The 27,708-nt window shown below is 33.7% G+C and overlaps 1 protein-coding gene across 1 annotated transcript; it reads left to right on the forward strand.

The window, feature by feature from the left end:
- On the forward strand, positions 1-27,602 carry LOC128223276 (uncharacterized). The gene is made up of 19 exons (XM_052932565.1): positions 1-202; positions 2,832-3,373; positions 6,448-6,483; positions 6,696-6,773; positions 7,123-7,236; positions 7,537-7,599; positions 12,125-12,315; positions 12,615-12,799; positions 13,111-13,309; positions 14,256-14,424; positions 15,722-15,817; positions 16,134-16,306; positions 16,494-16,632; positions 17,629-17,724; positions 19,048-19,220; positions 24,869-25,007; positions 25,337-25,603; positions 25,995-26,411; positions 27,440-27,602. The coding sequence occupies exons 2-19, from the start codon at positions 2,842-2,844 to the stop codon at positions 27,592-27,594; spliced, it is 3,222 nt and encodes a 1,073-aa protein (XP_052788525.1). The 5' UTR covers positions 1-202; positions 2,832-2,841; the 3' UTR covers positions 27,595-27,602.
- Positions 27,603-27,708: the final 106 nt, after the last annotated feature.

The following is a 27,708-nucleotide window of genomic DNA, read 5'->3' on the forward strand; positions in this document are numbered from 1 at the left end:
TTCATTGTAAGAATTTAAGTCGTGGGAACGGTCGTCGAAATTTTTTAACTTCGTATTACAAAATGCATTTCTTTGATTAATTACAGTGTTCATTTAACTTCACAATGCATCAATTTAAAGATACAGGAGTAAATTTAGGTGTGTTTTAATAATCTATTTCAAAACACAGTGTGACGATGTAAAGCAGGAAGTAAATTAAATAGTAAGTGCTTTATCATTTAAAACGGTAATGTATTGACAATGCACAGACACATTTCTGTCATTTATTCAAATCAAATAAAGTATATCGTTACATTTTAACGAACAATATACATGTCCGAAACAAATTTGGAGGGAAATTAAACGCCCTCCAATAGAACAGAATACAAAATGCATGATGTAAGACAAATGGTAAGAAAACAGTATAGCAAAAAGTAAAAAAAGGATGACTGATAGTGTGAAAAATTAAATATGTACAACATGAATAAAAAGAATGAAAAATAATATGAACACAAACAGGCATGGCTTATAAGCGAAAATTGAAAAGACTATATTAGGTATGATACGGTAAAAACGAACTGGCCTATGAATTGGGTGAGGTAGAGTGGGAGTAAAAACTTGTGAACATACTGCGAAATCTGGGTTTGCAAAAATTATTACGTTGTGAGATCAGCGAGACGAGACGGTTAAATAATACTGTCAAAATTGGAAACTCGGTACTTATAATTTACTGAGTAATGAGTTAGATCCCTTGGAAGTATTATAAGTAAATTCATTTCTTAGGCAATGAATTAAATTCTATGAGTATTCTCTTAAAAGTATGAGTTGAGTTTATTTGTTTCGAGTTATTGACAAACCAGGATAGGAATTGAAAAATGTCATATATTCAAATTAAATGACGTATATCGTTTTAAACGAACAATATACATGGCCGAAACAAAGTTGGAGGTAAATTAAACTCCATAAGAAATCCCAACAGATACATATAGTTAATCTTCATAACCCATTGATTGTACTTCTATTTATAATCAAAAGAAAATTAAGTGCCAAAAATAGATATAGCCAGGAAATATGAAAACCCCTGACGTCACGTGTTAAATAAATTATAGCTTTGCCCCATTTTTTTCTTCCATTTTTTCCTTTGGCATATTACTAGTAGGAATTAATGGTTATAAAACAGTTTGTAACTCCCGAGAAGGGTGGTCATATAGTTATCGCACTGCCCGTTCGTCCGTGTATCCGACCGTTTTATTTCTTTAGCAGTAGCTGTGTTATACTGATAAGATTTCAATTCAACTTCAGAATTGTAGGGCACTACTGTATAGGAAGGTGTGTGGCGCATATAATTCGCGCTCTTATCTCAGAGGTCTAGGCAAAACTTTGAGGCTATAACTGTACAAAGGGGATTTCAAAAACGGAAAGGTCAGGTCCCAATTGGAATTCAATGTTATAAAATATAAAGAGGGATTTATTTCATAGGAACATTTCGTGTCTTAGCTTTAACCTTTAAAAGTGTCAATATGTATTTTGATAAATGATAAAGTCGTCGAACCTCAGTGTTCTCCTGGAGGATATTTAGTATTTATGCAATAAAATGTACTAGCATGCATTCTTCTAAAATTTATATTGCAATACTATGAGAAATTAAACATATATCAATATTCCCTCACCACACTCATGACCATATACCAGTTACAACTATCCATCTAAATGTACTTCATATTATACCATTGACTATCACTCCGACAGGGTTTAATCGGGGTCATTTCTTTGTGGCAGCTTTTGTTCAATAGTATTTGATAAGAAATACACACGTACTTTTTCTATTGTTTGTCATTGGATTACCCCATGCTTAAACAGTTAGATTGACTTTGATGATTAAACTACTTCTGCCATAGTGTGTTTTAGTTGAATTTATTAAAGAATAATTATTCATTGTTCAAAGACATGTTGATTGACTGGTTCTATAAACGCAAAAACTGATTATTGCAACTAATTGGAACTATTTCAATATGTTTGTGGCGTAAAATAGGAGATCATCGGCAAAGCAGTAGATTTAAAGAGTTTGAAATTCATTTTAAAAAGTTGATCATAGGCATTTTGCCAAAAGGAAAATTACTTTAACAAAACTTCTTCTATAATTATTTGGTGCTTATTTATTTGGAGCTTAATCAAAATCATTTAATGTATACACTCAAAAGGTTAAGTAACCTTGAGGACAATTATTATATAGTTTCATCTTTTGTCATTTATTTAAGAGTTCTGTCATAAGTTTGATAAAATAGTGTACACTTCGCACACGCTACACTAGTCATATAGAAGGTATACGAATGTATACTTTAATACGATCCCGATGGACCAACAAATAGTGAACATATATAGTTAAAGGAGATTACTTTTCACGGCATTCATACAGCGTAGGATGCCAGATGTAGTCATGAATCAATACAAGACCCTGAAAGAGTAAATTGTTGATTTGATTTGCCAGTAACCGGGGTTTATAATGTTTAAACATTTCGCTACTGAGCTTGTTTCTGTAGTTTTTCATATAAATATTGATATATAAAAATTTCATTCAAAATATGAACAACAACAGTTACTGTCTGATTCAGTTGACATTTTTCCGTAAGTGTAAGTAAAACGCTATCTTTCGCTCTTTGACACAATCTGTCGAAGCATTTATATATTTCAAAGTATTCCATTCTTATAACTGAGCAATTATCCATATGGATAAAAAGAAGGAACGTATGGAATTATTCTGTTATTTGACGGTTTAAAAGCTCTAAGCAGTACTCACGAAACCAGTAATGATAGATACATCAATTTGAAATCATCCAGTATTCTTTTTTCAGATTGTACAGCATGGCAGACGCAAGAAGTACGGCGGATGAAAACGTATATTTTTACAATGTAAATCGGGCACTGACTGACTGTGGTAGGAGAGCGTTATTGCATCTTTTACAAAAAAGAGTCCGAGAACTCACACCAAAAGACCATAAGTCTCAACCATGGTCACTAGATGAGTTTTTGATTCATAACATGGCTGTTATCTCGTTATCTATTGGTAGAAATATAATACATAAAGATATCCTGTATCCATTAAGGGGAAACACAGATTTGACCAAGTGGGATAGTCCCCTTTGTGTCCGTGTACTTCTAACTGCATGCGAACTAGACGAAAATGACGGTCTGCACAGACAGCTCAAACATGCCATCAATAACCTTATGGACTTGAGGAATAGAATGGCACATAAGGGAACTCCTAAATTGGACGAGGCAATTTACCGCTCGTATTTAGGCCGCATAGTCGATGCTGTTCAACAAATATGTGCCTACATGCAAGAGCCAGGATTGAAAGAATCTCTTCTTAAAGAACTTGCTAAGTACAATGAGAGTGAGTATGTTTACTGATTATTTACGATTTATATATCAAATGAATTTCAGTACATATTTCTATGATGAGTAATTATGATTTTTAAAATTCACATCCACATAGTACGTCGGCTTTTCTTACCACTTTCTTGTGTGGAAATCCTAAAGTAGATATTCTAATACAGTGCTCCAGCCAGGATTTGAAAAGGGCAGGGTGCTAGGTTAAAAAGGGCACTTTCAATGAGCCTTGATCGGGCACTTGCAAGGGCCAATGTTGAATTGTGTTTTTGTTGTAATTACTTTCAATCCTAATAGTTAGTTTATGATTACCTTACTCCTTATCTGTTTTCTTTAATTTAGCGTCAAAACTATTTCTATTTATTATTTTCATACTTATTTCTGAAAATTAACTCTGTCAAACAAAAGGGCACAGCAGGGTGTAGTTAAGGGCAGCAGGGTGCTGGAAAAGGGCAGCAGGGTGCCCCACCCTGCTATTTAGGCCTAGCTGGAGCACTGCTAATATTAGTGTTACTATTAATGTTATTAATATTATTGCTATAATTGTTATTATTATTATAATTATTATAAGTAGCAGTGGCTGCAGCAGTAGTATAAACAGCAGTAGCAGCAGCAGCAACAGTAGTAGTAGTAGTAGTAGTAGTAGTAGTAGTAGTAGTAGTAGTAGTAGTAGTAGTAGTAGTAGTAGTAGTAGTAGTAGTAGTAGTAGTAGTAGTGGGAGTAGCAGCAGCAGCAGCAGCACCAATTGCAGCGGCAGCAGCAGTGGTAGTAGCAGTAGCAGTGGTAGCAGCAGCAGCAGTAGTCTAAAAAAAAAGATATTTTAAATTTTATTTTATTGATATTATTATGTCTCCCCCTCTCTGGGGGAGACATATTGTTTTTGCCCTGTCCGTCAGTCCGGTAGTCCGGTAGTCCGGTAGTCCGTCAGTCCGTCCGTACGTCACACTTCGTTTCCGATCGATAACTGGAAAACCGCATGACCTAGGATCACCAAACTTGGTAGGGAGGTTGGTCATGAGGTGTAGAAGATCCCTATTGTTTTTGGGGTCACTAGGTCAAAGGTCAAGGTCGCGGCGACCCCCAATGTAAAAAACATTTCCGCTCAATATCTTGACAATGGTTTGACCTAGGTTCACCAAACTTGGTAGGGAGGTTGGTCATGAGGTGTAGAAGATCCCTATTGTTTTTGGGGTCACTAGGTCAAAGGTCAAGGTCGCGGCGACCCCCAATGTAAAAAACATTTCCGCTCAATATCTTGACAATGGTTTGACCTAGGTTCACCAAACTTGGTAGGGAGGTTGGTCATGAGGTGTAGAGGATCCCTATTGTTTTTGGGGTCACTAGGTCAAAGGTCAAGGTCGCGGCGACCCCCAATGTAAAAAACATTTCCGCTCAATATCTTGAGAATGGTTTGACCTAGGTTCACCAAACTTGGTAGGGAGGTTGGTCGTGAGGTGTAGAGGATCCCTATTGTTTTTGGGGTCACTAGGTCAAAGGTCAAGGTCGCGGCGACCCCCAATGTAAAAAACATTTCCGCTCAATATCTTGAGAATGGTTTGACCTAGGTTCACCAAACTTGGTAGGGAGGTTGGTCGTGAGGTGTAGAGGATCCTTATTGTTTTTGGGGTCACTAGGTCAAAGGTCAAGGTCGCGGCGACCCCCAATGTAAAAAACATTTCCGCTCAATATCTTGAGAATGGTTTGACCTAGGTTCACCAAACTTGTAAGGGGGGTTGGTCGTGAGGTGTAGAGGATCCCTATTGTTTTTGGGGTCACTAGGTCAAAGGTCAAGGTCGCGGCGACCCCCAATATAAAAAACATTTCTGCTCAAAATCTTGAGAACGGTTTGACCTAGGTTCACCAAACTTGGTAGGGAGGTTGGTCATGAGGTGTAGAAGATCCCTATTGTTTTTGGGGTCACTAGGTCAAAGGTCAAGGTCGCGGCGACCCCCAATGTAAAAAACATTTCCGCTCAATATCTTGACAATGGTTTGACCTAGGTTCACCAAACTTGGTAGGGAGGTTGATCATGAGGTTTAGAAAACTCCTATATTTTGGGGGGTCACAAGGTCAAAGGTCAACGTCGCTGTGACCTCTAATGTAAAAAAATATTTCCGTGCAATATCAGGAGAATGCTTTGATCTAGGTTCACCAAACTTTGAAGTGAGGTTGGTCATGATGTCTAGTTGATTTTGCAATCAGTTGGTCAAAGGTCAAGGTCACTGACCTTGAGGTGAATAACCGGTTTCTGCTCAATAACTCAAGAACGTTTACACCCAGGAACTTCATACTTGGTATGCCAGTTAGTCATGACTAGTTGATGGCCCCTATTGATTTTGGGATCCATCATTGATTATTTCTCACCTACGACCACACAATGGGGGAGACATGCGCTTTTTCAAAAAAGCAATCTCTAGTTGTTATTATTGTTTATATTGCTATTATTATTATAATTATTATAAGTAGCAGTAGCAGCAGCACCAATAGCAGCAGCAATAGTAGTAGTAGTAGTAGTAGTGGGAGTAGGATGAGTAGCAGCAGCGGCAGCAAAAGTTCCAGCAGCAGCGGCATCGGTAGCAGCAACAGCAGCAGTAGTAGTAGCAGTAGTAGTAGAAGTAGTAGTAGTAGTAGTAGTAGTAGTAGTAGTAGTAGTAGTAGTAGTAGTAGTAGTAGTAGTAGTAGTAGAAGTAGAAATAGCAGCACCAGAACCAGTTGCAGCGATAGCGGCAGCAGCAGCAGAAGCAGTAGAAGTAGTACCATTAGCAGCAGCAGTAGTTGTAGTAGAAAATACTTGTAGACACCATCTTTGATTCCCGGAGCAAAACTATATTGGCACGAATGTGTATGACGTTGATATATGTCAGACTTGACATCGATAGCCTTGTGGAAATGAAATGGTACACAAGAGAACTCCTATATTGGACAAGCGCATTTACAAGGCGTATGTTGGCCGCATTATTAGTTCAGTGCAACGAATATGTAACTGCATCCAAGAGCCCGATATCAAACAATCTATTCTTAATGAACTTAAAAAGTATGAAAGCCTTAAACATCTATATCAAAACGATCCCATTTCAGAGAAAGCTCGCGAATTAGTTGACATAACAAATGAGGGTGAGTATGTTTCTTAGAATCCATGGTTCATAAAACAAATGACTTTAAGTATATATTTATATGATGAGTTGTTATGATTTTGAAAGTCACATATTAAACAAACATTTATCATATAATTGAAATATGTTTAAAACTATCGGATAAAGACACTAACGATGAGGCACGATGAGTATATATAAAGATCCTGTCTTGATATTTAATTGTGCATTTAGATGACGCAACGATTGAAAGCGCTTTACATCAATTGGAGATGCTCTGTCGTCAAAGAGGCGTGTCGATTAATATACCAGGTAATCTGTCGTTCCCTGACAAATGTTATATCTACAAAATGACTGGATAATTTAAGAAAATTAAACACGATGACGTCATTTACGTCAGTTACCAAGATTGGTTTTCTTGGTTAAAACCTGAAATATGTTTTTTTTTACCCGGCAAGAGTAAAGCAACAGATATTTAAAGTGCTGACTGTTTAGTAAGAATTGGTTAATATATTATTTAAGAAAGATAATTCGAATACAGGTGTGAGAACAGCTGTATGGAGTTTATTCAAACTGCTCACTCAATTCTTGATGCATTTGCGTTGTTTATGTACAGGAATTTTCCAGAACATATGCTATATGTACCAGATATTATTTTAAGTTCTCGATTGCGTGGCCCTGTTTCGGAACTACAATACAAATGACCACCAAAGAATAACGGACTTTCTAATACAGACAATTATAGAGAAATTTGAGCATGGTACAGACATGTCAGGTAACTGAAGTTATTTTTGTATTATGTTAGCATCTACGTTTGGAAAGTAGGCAAACACTGAAATGTGCCAAAAAGATTATGATATCAAATTAAAGGATGAGTGGAATAATAGTATGTTTCGTTATGTGTTCCTAACACGACACTTTCACGGCCAGACCTAGTCTGTATACAGTTAATCAATTTTAGATATGCAGGTATTGCGTCTTGTGTCTAAAAATCTTACTGTCAACGTTACAAAAATATACATTTGCAGTTACAATAAAACGGCAGACATGCATTTATCTTTTTATTGCCTTTTAGATGAACGGAGTTCAAAGGAGCTGACAGATCTCCTTATGCCCATTGTTCGTAAATTGCATAAAGGTTAGTCTGTACATTTGTCATGATTGTCCCTGTGGCTCTTAATTCAGTTTTGCATTATTGCTCTGCATATATTTGACCAAAAACAGTTTCTTTAACGCATTGGCAAACAGTTACTTTCATTTGTTCTTCTTCAGAGCAAAACGAGATAACGAATGTCAGCTTTGGGTCCGTAAAACTTAATACGAACACTTCCAGATATTTGCCGGTATTTGCCGTTTCATTAATTATTTACGTTCGAAATGTGTTCTCAGTACCTTATTTCGTAGATCTACGAAAGATCTTTCGACAGCGTTTATGGTGGCGTATGAACTTCTTAGACTTTAAAAATGGCTACAAACACAGACACAAACGAGATATTTGAAATTTGTGATATTTCATTTATTGGGGCGTATCTTAACAAACCCAACTGCCACTTCACGATGAAGGCGATTTTGTGGCATGTACTATTGGTGAGTAAATTCACATTTCGTTACAATGTCGTTTTGACTACATTTCAGGTTGAAATCCACCAAAAGTTTTGAAAAACAAAATGAACTTATTTGTCAATGACTATGAATATTTGTTTTTTTTCCGCAGCAGATTGCAAATGAATTTAGAAGTAATAATTTTCTTTTTCATGTATTGACAAGATTCTCTTGGCAGTGTATGGTTTCATTCAGTCTTGAGGATCATACTCAAAACAGCCGGATGATAAGCACAGCCTTTGCAAATTAGTAGGCTGGTTTGTACTGAACTACATTTTCAAGTTCACTCTCTATTCTGCCAAGAGTGTGGCTATTCGAGGGACTGGGCTGTGACAGCTGTTTGAGAGTTGCTTGCTAACTAATGCTAATGCGGATTAAATAAAATTCAGCCTGATCTTTGCAATTTAGTACTGTGACACACTCATCAATGGTAGTTAATCGGTAACGTAAACATAGGTTCAAAAGTGGGTCAGGTACAAATATTGAATCCTTGAATCCCACAACTGCTAGAACAATACTGGTGTACTCGGTATCAATTGAGCTAGGGCAACAAATTTGTTCCAATGGGAACCACATTTATACTACATATATTCTTTAATATATGTTTAGTATATATATATATATATATATATATATATATATATATATATATATATATATATATATTCTTTAATATATGTTTAGTATATATATATATATATATATATATATATATATATATATATATATATATATATATATATATATATATATATATATATATATATAACTTATGCACATTTTATCCTAGACTGGCACATGAATCTAAGATGATGGCAACTAGGCAGATCTGATAGTTTTACAGCTGTTATAATATAGAATTGGTTGATAGATAACGAAATTTTCCATTTCCGGTTTATTTCCGCTGTTTTTATTACAGTTGCAATCTCACAAATTCACAGTTTTGACCTTTATTTTTTTTTTGTCTGAGAGTAAGCTTATTTTGGCATCAGTGCCTTCAATTCAGTCGTATGAGATAACTCACAATAGAACAGGTCTCAATTGTTTGGTGAACTGCCAAACATTACATTTTTTCTGAACGTTTTTAGCAATAAAACATCAATTCTCAATCGTAAATATGAAAACTGCGATCTGCTCTCTTGTCAGCAGTCTTATATCACTGGTTTCCAGACATTTACGCAAAAATTCGCTCATTCCAAGACAAAAAAAATAATAAAAAAAACATTGTCAAAAAATATTTTAAGATGCCAAATTTACCAAGCCAATGTTACTGAACCCACTACCCGAGTTATTTATATAATAATTAACAAGCGCAAATCGCTAATTCTAGTAAGTGCATAATTAAAAACATAGAAAACACGCCCTATATGATTGATGCACTTACCTTATTATTTGGTAGCAGTTTAAAATTCATTCAAACGGTTAACAGTTAAGCAAACCGTTTATAGAACATATCACAAAACAGTTAATCACATATGAACTCAGTGGATACTTCAATACTAAAGCTATATCAAAAACTGCTCATGTATATATGTGTTGCAAGTGACAATACGCGCATGGTCCCTACCTGTTCAACAGTATATGACTATGTTTAAGTTTTAAACACCTACTTAATAATTTTATTCATAATTGTTTTTTGTTCATTTGATTTAAATATTTGATATTTTTTGTTCCTAAGACCACTGGCTGTGATTCAGAACCTAGGCTGGAATTCGACAAAAAAGCAATAGACTTGTCATTCTCTACAAAATGCATCAAAACCTTGTTCATGGACTTACTTGACGCAACCAAAGGTTTTTCAAGGAGAAAATTTACCTAACAGTGTATGCCAACACCTTCTATCCAATGGATGTGCCTTCCAGCAGAAACTGTTTCAGCATCATCACTGGATGCATTCAGCTCACTCTTGCAGTGATATGAACAACAATTTTCATCATTTCAACTTTGTAACTGTTTAGCATCGAGACACATTTCATTGATTGACACTTGCCTCATTTATTAACAGTAAAAGAGAAATTATGTACACTTTCTCAAATATGTTGTTTAGACATTTCCAATTTAGTTTGCGTGAGCTCTAATTTTATGATCATGGTGAACTTTTGCGAACGCCTGTTTATTGTTGTTTTTAAATTCCTTTTAATTAATTCTTCTCGGTAAGCGTTGGCTAATTTCTTCTTAGCTTGACCTTAATCTACCTTGAATTTACCCAAACTGGTTAAGTGAACAGCATTACTTCACGATTGATCAATAGATTGGAAATCGCCCTTATAAGTCTATACCGTAAATATTTGGAAGAAGTACTTAATACTCAAATTTCAAATTAGATTTGCTCTTGAAAAGTATATACCCTTACATTTTAAATAGATTATATATAATTTAAACAAAACATCAGATTTACCACTGCCCTTGATCTATAAGCTGTTTGCAACTTAAATTATAAATATTCATTCTCATTAAGCTCTAGTTTGCATGCAAAATTAGTCAATTACAGGTAAATACTTTTAAAATACTCGTTAATTGATGATGTTGGCAACACGTTTTAAAACATAAGTTTAAATTGAGTTATTCTAATTACTTTTATGAAAAATCATAAACAGTGACTGAAAGATACTGAATAATTATTAACAATTGAGCTCTCCTTTAAACTTGGCATATTCTAAGCATGTATTTCGTTCATATATCATACGAAATGATTTTATGTCTGACAATATCAAACTTAAACGAATCCCTTAAATGCTTAAACTCTTTAAAAGATGTTCCTTGGCAATTATGGGTTGGTGAATAGGCATGTGTTCTGATATGTGTTGGCAGTACTAAATATGTTTATTTGTAGCTTTATTAAAATCTGAAACAAAAAAAACTTTTATTATTGTTTTCATTTGTAAACTTGATTACTTTTTGAAGAATCATTACATTTTCACAATGTATCGCCCTTGATGAAACCTTTCTGGTCATAATTTATTATCTTCTATAAGACTGGTTTTACTCTATAGGAAATTAATTTTGAAGCTATTTTATAATCTTTATTTAAAAGTGAGATCGGTCTCCAATTGTTGATTTGAGTTATATCTTTATTTTTTCGGAAGAAAGGTACTGCTACTCTGTTTTTGCAATTATGTCAAACTTCCGATTGATATATAATTTCAAAACGGTATCAAGTTCTATTTCGTTCTAGAAAGTTTTATAAAATTCCGTGGTCAAACCATCCGACCGTGGACTTTTGTTATTTTTCATTGCCTTTATCGCGTTAAAAATCATATTTAGTAAGATCTTCATGTCCATGATCTTTATTTGAAAGACATTTATTTTCATTTTGCATAATGCTGGATATTCTACATACTCGTAATAAAATGATTTTGCATGAGCTTTAACTTTATTTTTATCTGATATAATATTGCCGTTAAAGTTTCGCTGGTTATTTTTTTTTGTGATCGTTTGATTCCAAATTTAATTTAGCAAAATGTTTTAGTATTTTTTTAAACCCTTCGATCCATTCAGCTTTAGATGTAATAAATATTCCTCTCATCTTTTCGTCGTTAACTTTACTTAATTTTTCGTGCTTTTTTTGTTTAATTTGTCTAGCTTTTGATTTGTTAGTGAATTGAGAAGTTCGGTTTCAATATTTCGTATAGTTTGTAACTTTTTGGTTTCTTCTTTTGTATCAATTTTTATTTTTAAAGACTGAATAATTTAAAGAATCGTCTCTGATTCTTCCTTTTATAACCTCTCAAAGTGTATTATGATTTGAATTTCTGTTACATTATACAATTTAAGTGAGTGATCAACTACTTGTTGTATTGTATTGAGGCTTAACAATATGGTACGCACCCATACATCCTACTTGAATAACCCAGTAAGATAACTCTAGTTTGCAAAAAAAATGCAAATTATGACCCTTAATTATTTGACTTAGAAACTCTTGTAAAGGTTTTGCATATTTCATTGAAAATTTGAACATGGGTTCCCTACTATCCAAGCTACTTCAATAAATAAGTTAGATAACTCTATCTTGTATATAAAGCAAATTATTGCCTTTAATTATTCGACTTAAAAATTCTAAGTTGCAGAAAAAAGACAGATTTTAGCAGGAACCGATGACCCAGACTGTTTTGGAACGAATGTGTATGACGTTGATATATGTCTACGAGGCTACCAGCATGAATTAGCAAAAGAGGGGTGTGAGGGCAAAAACGTTATAGTGATGGCTCCACTAAACTCGGGAAAAACCAGAGTAGCATGCAAAATTATGCAGGTAATAATGTTTTTTTAAAATCGATTCTAAATGAGTGTTGATGGATCTATGTGAAACAATTGATGAAAATATCAAACGTCCTATGTATACACATTCATAAATAAGTTCATGAAGTCAACGTGACGTATTCAAAAATAATATGATAATGCTGTTTTACATCCTCTGTTCATAAATGTACTGTCGTGTTTGCATCTACGGTGATAAATAGCCATTACAGTTATGACGAGTCATCATCAAATAACACTAATGAGAACATAATTATCACGCATGATTGTTTTTTGTCTTTTTTTTTAATTTAGGTTCATCTAAGACAGAAAAGGGCAAAAAGAAAGAAGGATCGTATTTTATTGCTTGTGGAAAACGAAGCGCTAGCCATTCAGCTAGGAAACGTGTCTGAAAAACTACTACCTAGTTACAGGACAAAGGTGTTCAGTGGAAACGTCCACAGGTTGAAATTGCATATGCTCTGGGATTTCCTTGAATTGCAAGTATTTGTGTAATATTACTGAATTTGAAACAATGAAAATGGCGAGTTTCTGGATTCTTATCATGCAAACTGTGCTTTTGTATGTCAGGCATGGGCTTGTTGTAATCTATAAATAGATTATGGAAATGTATACTTATATTAGGCATGTGTGTTTTTGTCAAGAATAAGCTCTATGTCGAGACAAATTTTGGTCTGAATGAATGATCATAATATAAAAAAGAACCTTTTTATTTTATCTAATTGGCGGTATTTGTTTGTTTATCTTAATACTACACACTTTTTAACTGTAGTATTTATTTTATTTGCAGAAGAGACATCTTCGTTGTAACAGCACAAATATTTCTAAATGCTTTAAGAGCAAAGAAAATTGAAAGCGTCGGCGACTTTTCTCTGATAGTTGTAGACGAATGTCATCACTCAAATAAACAACACATGTATAATGAAATAATGAGCCGATATATTGACCTAAAACTGCGGGAAAACGTTGATTCTTCACAACTACCCCAAGTGAGTAATAACCGACGTTTCGTTGTTTGTTAGTACATGTACACTAGGCGTATGAAGTGGCTTTATCGGTCAAAAGTCGTAATTATTTGCCAGAGTTCGTGGAAAAGCAAATAAGTTGAATATTGACCGCCAAGTATTCGATATTTACGACATTAGAAAATTTTAAAAGTTCAATAAACTTTTCATGATAAAAGTATGGCTATGGTGCTGTAAGTTTACCAGGCGCCGGAAATAAAAATTATAGCACACATAATTGTCCCTGTAGTTTACATTGTACTATTATATGCACTGTCAACGGCATAAGACATTTTTTATTATGTATAATTTTGTTTCTGGAAAGGACATGTAATAATATTATTTTACCAGCCAATTTTCTCGTTTATCGTGCTCTATAAATTGTTGGCCCATTTTCTCGAAAACTGCATTTCTTTCGCAAAAACATGGTTTGTGTCCGCGAAAATGAAACATTTCGAAATAAAAGTAGTTTATAGGAAAAAATAGAAATTCAAAACAAATAAAAATACCGATTTTTTATTCAGGCGGGCATAATGTTTTCGGCTGGTAAATCGTCATTAATCGTGAAAAGATCATTCAACTGCACTTAAGGAAAGTCCATATATTATTTAAAGATTCTTCTATATATCAAAATTCCAATGAAGTATAAATAGTTAGAAAGTCATAGGCCTTTGATTATGACGTCACGATCTCTTGATACGTAAACACATTGTAATTAACGAGATTGTGGTGCAATAACAGCATCTCATCCAGTAGCTCACCTCGCCAGTGTCCACTTATTCGGTACTGCGCCTATATGTTTCGTGTTGTTGTTTTTTCAATAGAAGTAGTCGATATTACTTTTTGAAGTGTTAAGTGTTATGAGACAAACAGTCATATTAGGCGTCTATATTTGTAAGAGCTTTATATGATTATATCCTCATAATTGTAGATTGTTGGACTTACTTCAACGTTGGGAGTTGGTGGAAGGACAGAATGGGACCAAGGTCTAAATCACATGAAGAAACTAATGGCTAACATGGACGCAAAATTCCTCTGTACTGTGAAAACGCCACTTACAATTGAGGAATTGAAAATATTTGTGAACTCACCGGTTGAAGGTAATTTACTACAGCCTATTTGTGTATTCATTGCGCAAGCAGATGAATGCAGAGTTATGAGTTTCCAGAGAAGTTTCAGTGCTTATTGCAAACTCAAGACCCACGCTCACGGTAACACTGCGCCGAATAAATAGTTCTATTATGACCGTAATTCAAACTTGTGCAAAATAGGCTTACCTATTGTTCGTCAGAAACCTTGTTTTACTTTGTTTCACCTTTGGGCTATATTGTTCCAAATTGTAATTTCCACAAAACCGGGTAAAAAAAGGATTGATATACGACAACATACTAGTAGGTTTAGGCTCAGGGTAAATTATTTTTCTTACAAGAGTTCATGTTTTAACTTATCAACTTGTTATAACATTGTTCGAAATTGGCAGAAGTCTTACAATGCGTTCCGTGGGCTTGCTCAAATTCTGGGTTTGATACAGCAGGGCTTCTTTAAAAAATGTAATGCAAAGCAGGAGTAAATTAATTCGAGCTTGTTCATGCAAATGATAAATTTCGATGACTGTTATAAGAATTAAATCTTTGGAAAAGGTTTCAATTTTTAATACACAACAAAAATAGGCAATGGGCATTTAACTGTTAAAGTAATATGTTTGCTATTTAAGATACGTGTGCATAAAACTATGCTTTATTTTGCTTTTTCACGATAACCACGTTTTAATATAAAACGTATTTAATACACCCATAGCTGATTTTCGACATTTAATACCGTTTCCAGCTTTTGAATGTGATAATTTGTGGATTTTGAAATTTCGGTAAAAAGCAAGGAAGGAGATTGTGGTTATCACAGACGAAGACAAGTAAAAGTATTTTCAAGTGCAAATATGTAAAACATAACTTTTTTGTTTTATTTTGTTTATAAACACGATTTTGACTGGTGGGGTGGCTATTTTCAAAAAGCTCTAAATCTTCAGTTTTTGCAATAAAACCTCCAATCAAACTTTGCTTTCCCGGAAATGATGTTCAAATTAAATGTTTATTCTTCATGACGGTTTAATTGCAATTGTGGTAACTATTGAAGTATAAACAAAAATGACATTTCTTATTAGAGTTACTTTTGTTTTACTTTATTTCTTTGCGGACACTAAGAATACTAAGGACAAATGGAATTAGGTTGCCGAACACAGATGTGGACTACGCATGCGGAAGGCGTATATATGAATACCCGCGTTACATTCAAATGCATAATTTTACACAGTGAATTACCTTGTGTTTTTGAGATCTGATTACGAAATTGTCAACGCTGAGTCGTTAAAAGGAAAACTGTTATTCTTTATTGCAATTACAGAACTTTTGCCTGTACCAGGAAGAGATGTCGATTGGTTTGAAAATGCTGTCGGAGAAATAGCTAAACGCATCGACGCCCATATGTCTCAGCATCAAAGTAATAATACAATATAAGTGGTTATAGAACATGTATAACAGGGTACAGGTTTCCACAAATAGCAAACAAGAGATGTATATTGTATTTCAATATAATGAAGTAGATGACATTGTTTTAAATGTTTTCTTAAATTTTAACAAAGATTTACAAATCATTAAACAATAGCGAATAGGACAATCTTTAGAAATCCATACTTTAGAGGCTTTATATGTATTGCTGTTAAGTGTTTAATAACTCCTTTTATGAATTTTCCATTTTTAAAACAATGTAACAAGTGGGAGAGCTTTAAGATAATCGTGATGTTTTATTAATCTAGTTGTACTTAGTGCTTCTCCGGAGGATGAATTCATACAGACAAAATGCAGATTGCCAGCAACATTTGGAACTGAAAAATACATGCAATGGAATGCTGAGTTCGCGAAAAATATCGCCCAAGTCCGATCAAAAGACATCCGCCGAGTGTTAAATCCTTGTCGGTTACATTTAGAGGTAACAATTTCATTTTTCAAATATATACTTATGTAGTGTGTACATGCGAAAGGGTAGCGCTACTATGTTATGGCATTTATAAGGATTGGTTGGTTATCTTGTTAAAAGCCATAAACAAAACGTGGGTCAGTTTTGAATCGTTAATCCGGAATAACGGGGAGCAGAAGAAGTTATATTTGTGTTTCAGGCTTACAACGAAGCATTAATGATGCATTGCAATTCAAAGACAAGGTATGCATTTGCCGTTCTTGAAGAGTTTATGGAAGACTTCAGAGTAGTTCCAGCAAAACATCCTACAGACGCTTTCATCATGGCTCTTTATGATGGTAAATATGGTACTTTTCGTAACTCACCAGTACGTTTATAGCATATTCTACAAGTGAACCATTAAATGAAAAAAAAACTACGAGTTCTGTGATCATATATTAAAGGTGCACTATATAGGTAGACAATAGTGTGTGTTTTTTTAATTTTAATGCATTATCCTGTTTAACTCATTTGACGTAAGAAACCAAAACAAAGGAGTGATATGAATTAGGTACAGGTAAAAAAACATTAGCGATATTTCGACGCTTTTTAAATGGGGAATGTGTGGCTACGTAACTAACAATTCAAAACACACATTCATATGAATGATTTTTTTCTCTGTACTAAATCATGCGCTTTTTGGATTTTTTTAATCATTTAGTTAAAATAAGTTAAACATGAAGATGCAAGCAAATTAGAAAGACTATTTTTTGCAAATCAACCTATATTGTGCGCCTTTAAATTTAATACTTATATAACGGTCCGCTGTATGCGGCGGATGTGCGTTTATAGTCTCCACTTCTCTGCACTTGCTAGAAAGCTCAGCTGTCCTGTGAGGCATAGTAAGTTGGAACTTCAACAATATTTAAAGCTCTGCTTTCCTGATGGTTGAAGTGTAACGGTCCCCTGTAGGCGGCAAAGGTCTACAGCGGCGGAGGTGCGTTCATAATAATATTCCGTATAAAACGGAAGTACGTTCATACCGGATGTAAACTTGGTTGGTGATATGCAAATTAGCAAAGCCCGGGCTATGTGAGAATAGAGAAGTTAGTGTATATAAAGACCAGTGGACCCCTTCCAGGTCGAGCATGCTTTTCCCTGGTCTGGTGTTTGTTTGTATGATGGCTCGCACGTTACACTTGCAGGAGTGATACATCTCTGGAAGTATATACAACTTCATAATGTTATACAGAATTACAAACATATACTCTAATTATAAGCAGTGATGGCGTAAAAAGCAAAATTGTTAATTATTACAAATGAAAACAAGTATAGAGCTTCTGTTGCAATTACAGATATACTGCCTGTACCAGGAAGAGATGTCGACTGGTTTACAAATGATGTCAAGGATATAGCTAAACGCATCGACGACCATATGGCAAAGCATCAAAGTACTAATTCAATATAATTTATTTGAAAATATATAACCAGTAGGGCCGTACCAATGCATAATCACGAGCGCCCTGGCGAACAAATAAATTTAGTTTCCCCGATAAAGCAATCGCTTAGATCACAAATTGAGTTTTAAAAATAGAAAGCTAAGGCATGTTTTTACAAAATGTTATACTGATTACAATTAAATATAACTTTAGTGAATGTTGATTTTCAGAATGTTAAAAAAAGATTCTTTCGTTATTGAATTATTTAAACTTTGGGTTAGGAAACCTCTCCGCTTCTATCCCATGTTATATTTTTGAAACAAAATAAAGAAAAAGTTGTATTGGTTGACGACTCACTCATACCTTTAGGAGTACACATAAAACATAAAGTACGCCCTGGACCAGCTACAGTCTCCTCAATTAACAAGCACGAGACTGATACTGTATTAATAAAGCGTTTCAACAGATTTTTAACACGTTTTCTGGACGAGTGAATACTAGGTATATGTTAGAGTAAATTTTGGCTACAGGAAATGGAGCAACCACAACAAGGCCGCAGGCCGAGAAAACAGACATAAAACTGTGTTTTAGTTAAAATATATACCGTTCTTGGACTCATTTCAGCTAAATGTTATCGATATTTTGTATCTATTTCTTAACTGCGTCCTTTGCACTTCATGGGTACTATGTTGTTATGTATAAACACCTATTATGTTTGCCGTGGAAGTATTAGGCAGTTTTTGGTCGCTGCAGAAGGCGAATAAGTGTATACAAGCAAAAAAGGTCCAATAACGGTATATTTTGACTTAAAACACAGTTTCAAGTCACTCTCATTTTTTTATTTTATTTTGTTAACAAGTAATCGTTGAGCTTATACCATCAATAACCTTTTTGTTAAGGCCTCTAGAAACACAGATTAAAATACCGAGAGGAGCTTACACGTCTGGCCTCCGGGTAGGCGTGGTAATATTGCGATAACAGTGATATTAACTACTTACCAGGTCAAAATATCCTTCAAGAACACCAAAATACTTTTTCCGCATCGAACATGTCCCTCACTTAAAATTCCGCAAAATTAAATTGACATTGGACCCCCACCCCTCCGTATAGCATGTGATTTAATGAAATTGATCATACAGTTTCGAATGTAGTTTTTTATAAGATCGTAATAATGATTTTAAAATCACTACCAAGTATGACAATCTTTACCAATCAATGTTTTATATGTGTATGTATTGTTGTTAAAGTGTTTAATTTATCTTTTTATGAGTTTATATTTTATTAAAACATGGTAATCTATTTAAGTTATTTATGGTGAGTTTTTTGTTAATCTAGCTGTACGTAGTGCTCCTCCGGAGGATGAATTCATACAGACGAAATGCAGATTGCCAGAAACATTTGGAATGGAAAAATACCTGCAATGGAGTGCTGAGTTCGTGAAACATATTGCCAAAGTCCGATCAAAAGACATCCGTCGAGTGCTAAATCCTTGTCGGTTACATTTAGAGGTAACTTATAGTTTACATTTTACGTTTATATAACGTTATTTTGGCAACCAATACACACCCTTCAAACAACGTTACAACAACGTTTTATAGCGATGTAACAACATTGTATGAAGGTTGTTAGTTGGTTATCAAAGTAACATTGTCACACATTGACGAAAACCTCCACATTCACAACATCGTGACTAAGTAATGGCATTACGTTGCTACAACTTAGTCTTAGCATTAGGTGGTCAAAATAAGAATCATGTTGATGATCATTCAACTACATGGGTAATGAGAAATTGTCGAAATGAAGCTTAATATTGTTTAAATATATATATATCATCAACAATATAATCATCCTCAATAAGCAAAGGAATAATTCTCACCCTTTTTATAAAATATTTTAAATGAAAGCAACGTTAAATTAATTTGGAGCAAAGGAAGGTAATAAGACTATAATATTTAATGATTTTATTGGCCATTTACTGAACATCATGTGCAATATCTATTTTGAAAATGCTTGTATCAACTTCTTTACCAATTCTTAAATATGTCTTAAAAAGAATCATTAGATAAAACAAGGTAATATATTATACTGCATCTTTCATCACGACCAGGACTCAACTGAATCATATTTGACACCTAATTTCTACATAACGATGTAAAAGATTGATAATTTTAATACAATATATTATACGGGCTTGAAGACAAGCGTTTGTCTGTACAAGCCCTCTTAAGGTTTGTACGTGTATGCAAGGGACTACTTCTTTTTGCCGGAGTGATAGGTATGAAAATATTTGGGCACCACTGAACCATGAACCATGAAAATGAGAACCAGAAAAGCTTGTCATACATTGTTCATATAAAGCGCGTGCACGCCGGCAAGGAAATTGGACATGTTTTGGGCGGGGTTTGACCTCCGTAAACCAATGAAAATTCATTACGGAAACACCCGAGGTACTTGTACTTTTTAGATCGGAACTTCCATATATGGATATAAGTTTAAAATAGTACTGCATTTAATAAGAAAGCGTGTTTTACTTATATGCAATACAGTCTGAAGCAAAAAAAAATTGTCATTGAAGCAGTTATTACATCCGACAAAATCACTAAGTATCGCTGAAACTAAATGCTTATGGAATCAAACTTGAATATATTAATCCGACCTTCACGCTGCAATGAACTTGATGAAGATTTAAAGTGAACATTGAACGCCATTTTGTCTATAGGGAACAACAACAACAACAAATGAAGCCGTTACAAATCCTACTCCCAGTTTGGAAGCAGAGCAAATAAGTCTGATTTAATTGCTTAGGTGAGTTTATCTGAGATGCATGTTTTTATTTTTTTTATTGAATTACATATTTTGAAAACTGTTTATCTAGAAACTTCACGTTTTATCTAACTTCGCGTTCCAATCAAGGTACGGGGTTTCCCGGATTAACGAAGATTTTGTACCAGTAACCACTAAATTATCGTATCAGGAGCATTCACCGATTTCATACTTTCCGCGGAAAGTGCACTTTCCTCTAACTAGTCATACTGGTACGATATTGAATGGATACAAATTCTTCGACATCCGTTTTCAATACGCTTCTGACACAATGTTAATTTTGTCATTTCTACTTTTATTTCAGCAGGGTCTTCTCATTTCTTATTTGTTAGCATCAGATTAAACGGTTAAGTTTCGTTTTTACAACGATTTTTGTGACAATAAGCTGCTAAACAAGATATTATAGTAGTTGAAATAATTTGTTGATGTCATGCCGACAGCTGCGGCCATTTTGAATATTCTGAACGATCTGCATAATGACCCATAACACACAAAAACAAACCAAAAACGTTACTTTCTGTACTTTCTGAATACGTGAGTCATAATGCTGTTCTTTTTAAAGATTGAACGTATTACTGAAATTACTGAATGAAATAAATGAATAGTGATTGCGCTTGTCTTATTGCTGTATTGTTTTTAATTGACAGGTAAACATTGAAAATAAAATTGTGAAAGAGAAAGCGAAATTATTCAGCGTTCATTTGGTCATTTAGACCTAAGTTTATACATCTATGTCGTATTTATTAAATACTCATGTGCCTTTTTGTTCTTATATAAACAATTTATGCATTAGTCAATTGTAACCCCCCCCCCCCCCCAAACATAGTTTAGTGTAAACGCCAACTTCACCAGCCCAACCCGAAGCCTTTAGTGAATGTCCTTATGAAAATAAGTGTGTTAGTTATTCCATCAACCAGGAATAGTGCATCTTTTTAGTAATCCAATTCCTTAATAACTTATTATTAATTTGTTATTGTTTGCGACAGGTTTCCGAACTTAAATTGGAGTAGTCATCATGCGGTAATTTATTAGTTTTTTTCAATCACTTCATGAAAATGTTTCCAAACAGTAGCGGGTTTGAATTTTTAAGTTAATCTTTTCTGTTCTTTTCATTCCTAAATAACATTGTTTCATGCTGGTTGTAAATTATTTCCGATCACGGCCATGAGATTATATCATTTTCTTATGAAACAACAACCTCTGCGTGTTTGTCAATTTTGTGAAACTATTTTGTTTGCTCTTTTATAAATTTTAGCATAACAATAAGAACTAATTCTATAAGCAGTTAAACGAAACTTAAAATATCTCAAGGCAATTGGGATAAAAAGTGTGACAGTTACATCAAGGTTTTTGACTTATCCCGCAATACTTCTTAATACATTTCAAGATTTTGTAAAAGCACAATTGTATTGTTTCTTTCTTATAGCCACCTGGTTGCTAAAGCTCTAGAGGACCTTTATGGACAAAAAATCCTGTTCAAAATAGTGCTGTGTGGAATTCCATACCACCTCCAGAGAAAATGTCTTCAAGTAAAAAGAGATTCTAAGCCAGTGCATTTCTGACTCCTCCAAAATGCGTCTTTGTAGTCAATTACCTTGTAGTTGTTTAATACTCATTGCAAAATATTCAAACATAATATATTTCATCTATTTTGTCTTGATCTTTGAATCCATGAAATTACACTATGACTATGTGACTATATCAAATTTATGACTACATATAGAATAGTGTATGCCTCAAATGATTGTTAACTGGTATTCCTTACCAGTAGTAGTTAGTACTGTTATTCTGTTAAAAACATGGCATTTATGTTATTTGCAGGTTCTTATGTGCCAGCAGCCTGAAGTGGTCAAACAATTTGAAACTGGATGCAGAACAGAATCCCATATTTCAAGAGAATGCAGCTGTTAGTCAACCCTGTCAAACTTGTTTGTGTGTAAATAATACAAAATGTGACATTTACAGCAATTATGTAAACATTGAGCAACATATAGACAATTGCAAAACTCTGTTCTGTTAATTTTGTGCCATATTTATCATTTAAAACCAGATACTTTCAGTTTTTGCTGGATTGTTCGGTTTCTTTTATTCATGATTTTTTCAAGAAGAAATCAGTTCGGTATATAGTAGTTATGGTGTTTTAACTGTCAATGAATCCAAGATCACTATTTATGTTGTTGAACTGATATGTTAAACATTTAAGATCCAGCTGTCAGTACAGAAAACATTGATTGTGCTTTTGAAAACACACAATTGTATTAACATAATTTGACACTGTACATATTGCAAGTATTTTTTCAGATAAATCTATATAAATTAATAGTAGATAACTTTACTAGCCTTAATTTGTACATATTAACATATGTGTATAATTTAATAGCCTCATGATGTCATTCTGTATAAATAATATAATATAATCATTTTAATTGTTTCAATTGTTTTCATATATAAATGGTTTTGGAACTGAAATTTGGTCTTGCTCTATTTGCTGGTACACCCAACACATACATATGAAATAGTGCTTAGTAAGCTCAGCTGACAGTTTTTCACTGGGTTCTTTTATTTGGGTGTGTTCCAACAATATCACTGACTTGATTACTTTTATTGTAAATGCTATATTGGTGCTAAATTTAGAATATATTTTCAACTCTGTTGAATGTTGATTGTAATGCAATTTTTCATTTCTTTTTAGATCACCCTGTGGGTTAAAACAGTATGTCAGGGTTTGAAGTCATTTGTTTGTAGCTACACCTTGATAAGTTTAAACTTTTATATACTGGGGTTTTAAGAAAGTCCCATGATATGGACAATTGGTTTTGACTATTTTCATGCTTGATTTAGAATATACCTCATAAGAGGTCATAACTAATTGTGCCTTTAAAAGTCTAGAAAATTTTAACATTAATTTATTAATACAATTTTATTTCCCACCAGGTGTAAACAAATAACAACCTTTTTATCAAAAAGCAAGACAAAAAGATCACTGTGGGTGAACTGTAAAAAATACATGTGCTGCTGCATATTTAACTGTCACAGGTCTTTTACTTTATACCTGATTTTAGCAAAGCTGTTTACAATATTCATTAATTGAAATTTAGATAATTTTGATCATTAGACATGATGTTTGTCAGATTTGTCATTTCAAACACAAATTATTTTAAAGTTTATTGAAAGCATCGTTTGGACAATTCTGTGATTAAAGCAGAATTTTTATTTGTCCTTAATATCTAAACAACACATTTGTTCATAATTAACATTTTGCAACTTTTTGGCGGGGGGGGGGGTCATGTTTTTGTAACAAACAAATAAGAATATATTATGTATTCTCACCGAGATATTTTGCAGAAAAATTTGCCAGAGCTGCTTGGCTACATATTGTTCATATACTATCATAATTATTAGTAATTGATTAAATGTTTTGCCATGTTTTACCATCATATATCAATTGTTTTTTTTCCCATTCAATTCTAGTTAAAATTATAATTACCCCTGCTTGAAATATACTTCAGTGCAACATTATTGGTATGTGATCATTGTTTTATATTTTTTTCTGTTTGTAACATATTCTTCAAATGCTTTGTGTACTTGATCTCAAATGCATTATAGCTTTATTTAGTTAATTAAGAAGAATAACTTAATATAAAATATATAGTAATGCATTATATATAATGTATACACTATTATTGAAGATGGTTGTGTATATACTAAATAAATTGCTAACAGCAACAGAACTGCTTGTTATTTAAAGTTTCATTAACATATACAAAAAAACGTTTCCCTTTTACTCCTAGTATGTTTAACTTTTGAAACGAACATGGATTTACCGAGATTCTCCGTCCCCTTACATTGTTTATCATCAAAATAACGAGTAAAACATATAGATTGTGATTAATGTAACGAAATATTCAAAAAATGCTTATAAATTGAAAGTTAATAAAGAGTGCCTTAGAGCGAAAAGTAATGCACGTCTAATATTATTGTCAGAGAAGAGCCTGTAAGGACAACGTTTTTTTTGTTAGAGAAAACGAGCAAAAACGTATGTCAAAGATGTTTATCACAACGTTAGTTCAACGTTAAAATAATGTTGTCTCATCTCTAAAACTTCATTATCATTTAAATACTTGCAAATCTTTTTAAGATGCTTGCATTTAATTATTTGTGAAATTGCTTAGATTTTAACTGATATTAAGCGGAAAATAGTTACAAATACATTCAGGCTCCAGGTATACAATAACCTTATCATGACACAACCTTCATCTAACCTTATACTAAGGCTATGATTTTGCTGGGCACCCGTGTTCTATGGACATATGTTTTGTTTGTGTTCTTCCAGGCTTACAACAAAGCATTAATGATTCATCGTGATGCAACGAAAAGAGATGCATTTGTCAGTCTTGAAGATTTTATGGAAGACTTCAGGGTTGTTCCAGCAGAACATCCTACAGACGCCTTCATCATGGCTCTTTATGATGGTAAATAATATAAACTCAGTTGTATGGCAAACTATACGGGAGAAGTAGGAATGAAAGAAAAGGACTGGTAAAAATCTTTAATGCACCACAAAAGTGTACCCAGACCTCCACTTGTCGCTCTTTTGTAGCGAACACTCTTTATTTGTTTACCCAAATCCTGCGTAAGAAAGAACAGTAAACTATTTTGTGAATCGAGTACCAAATAATAGTGTATATGTGCTTCTTTAAAAAGACCCTCTGAATACCGTGCACCGTAAAGGAGGGTTACACCCTCGTTTATATTGATACATGTTTCATTGCAAGCAGTCAGTCATGTCTTTGTTTCGTAGAACTTCGGGAAATATCATTCAACACCGAACCAGACAATCCCAAACTACTCAAACTTAAGGAAATACTCACTGGAGTACTTTGCAATGAACAGAATGCCCGAGGAATTATATTTGTTCGAACAGGGGAATTGGCCCAAGCGTTGGTTAGATGGGTGAACGAAACAGATAGTTTGAACGTTTTAAATGCTTCCGAGATCGCAGAAGATAGTTTGAACGTTCTACATGCTGCCGAATTCGTGGGGCAAAGTGATTCCGCTTCAGTAGAAGGTTTGGTATTTTATAGATTAAAACTTTCATTAGGCTTTAAGAATGAAAACATAGAATTACATAAACATTTGAAAATAACAATTCGGATATCGTCTCATCTTGTATTATTTGGATTCGTATATCCGATGTTTATTGTATTATACAAATCATTTCTGGATAACTTAGAGGTTAAATTACCTTTTGAATATTGATATGGGATGAAAGGTAAATATAAACTGAACAGCTTTTCTAATTAAGAAGACATGTTGAATATTAGAGCAAATATGAATTGAAATGACATAAACACGTATTAATTCCCCTGTTTTTCGAAATTAAAGATCGAAGTCGTGTCATAACCTTGGTGGCGTTGGTTTGTAGATTTGTTTATCTTTAGTTATGCAAACATTTTCAGAAAACAATCGACAAGTTGTGTTTGTTGTTCATGCAACTGCAGATCAAGACTATGCTGAGTCTCTTTGCAAATACTTGGAAGATAAAGGCTATGTGTGCATTCAGTCAGGTAATGATTATCAACCACTGGATAGTCATCAGAAGAGCCTCAAGGACACCATTACGATTACCAACAAAACACTGTTCATAGTCACTGCAAATTCTTTACAACAGTTCACAGAAATCATACGAAATGTTCTTTCAAGATCTTCTGGATTGAAGGATGATAAAATATCAATGTTGTTGAGTTTCATGACTGGTTCTGAAGCAACACAGTTTTGCAATGAAATATGTGAACTAATTCCTTTTGGAATTTTGCAAATAGACGTCACAACAGTGTTTGATATACGAAGATTTCAAGCACTTGTCTTCAAAAGAGGTAGGTAATCAAGAAAAACCTTAAGTTATTACATGTGACTCCTCTACTTCAACAATATGTTTTGAAAATAATAAATATTCGAACTCTTTAAATATAATTTTATGACATCCAAATTACATTAATTTAACTGACAAAAACAAGAAAGAAGATACAATACATTGAAAAACATACGGCAAGTATATCAACCCCGCTGCAAGACAGTTTAACTGTCGAAAAGATAAGTCAACATTCTCCATCCGCTTCTGTTTACAAATATGTCAACAGTTGTTTACGATGTAACTTATGCCTTATTTTTATAAGTCGAATATCAGCATTTATTCACTCGCATTAAACAGGAATGTACATTTTTACCTTTCAAACACATAATGCGCTGGAAATCAAAAATATAAAAAGTTCCAACGCTGTTTCATAACGGTAGACATATTTATCATAGAGAATAAACTGATTAAGTCACGAAATTGACGTCATGAAAACAATGGCCCTCTGAAGTCAAACTAATATAACTGTTGTAACCGTGTAAATATGATCTGATGTCTTCCTGAAAACTCGATGTTCGAGGTTAATAGCAACTAAGTCACGTTTCAATGTATACATTGTGTTAGGAATATTTGCCTGTAAGCTGTGAAACTATAATGCGGAAAGGGCTACAAAATTCGAAAATCTCATTTATGGGCCGATTTTTGGTGCTAATTGTATTCAAAGTCGCAAACCCTAGTAAAGGTCACCATGACCTTTAATTTACTGACTCCCAAATCATAAAGAATCATCTACACACGCTTGCCTATTTTCATATATAGTTTAATGACTCTACAAGGCATTTACAGGTTATTGGCCGGAATTTTATATGCCTGCATACCGCGTTGTTTGGTAATAGCTGTTTTGTCATTTATATGAAAACAATCTAAAAATAAAAAAAACAAAAAAAAACAAAAAAAACAACAGATATGACATTTTGATAATAACGCTCGAAAATATTACTTATATTAAAATTTAAACACTGACCAGTTATAAACTGTATTTCTGTTAAGGAGTGACAAAGAGTGGACAGAAAGATGTGTTGGAGTACTTCAAGAATGGACAACACCGACTTCTTATTGCGACGTCTGTAGCCGAGGAAGGTCTTGATATTTCTAAATGCAATCTAGTGATTTGTTACGAGCATGCTACTAATGAAATCGTTTAACTCCAATCTAGAGGTAAGCAATTAAAAACTATCATTTGAGAACAAGCATGTAACCGAGGAAGGCATAGTTTGCGGTTTTAGCGGAACTAAGTAATATTCTTCAAGTACTTATCA

This window comes from Mya arenaria, chromosome 17 (genome assembly GCF_026914265.1).
Source record: "Mya arenaria isolate MELC-2E11 chromosome 17, ASM2691426v1".
NCBI lineage: Eukaryota > Metazoa > Mollusca > Bivalvia > Myida > Myidae > Mya > Mya arenaria.

Excerpts from the sequence above, each read along its gene's own strand:
- LOC128223276 (XM_052932565.1), top strand. The coding sequence starts at position 2,842 with ATGGCAGACGCAAGAAGTACGGCGGATGAAAACGTATATTTTTACAAT. Across the intron at positions 19,221-24,868 it reads CTTGTCGGTTACATTTAGAG|GCTTACAACAAAGCATTAAT; the intron begins GTAACTTATAGT and ends GTGTTCTTCCAG. Across the intron at positions 25,008-25,336 it reads CATCATGGCTCTTTATGATG|AACTTCGGGAAATATCATTC; the intron begins GTAAATAATATA and ends TTTGTTTCGTAG.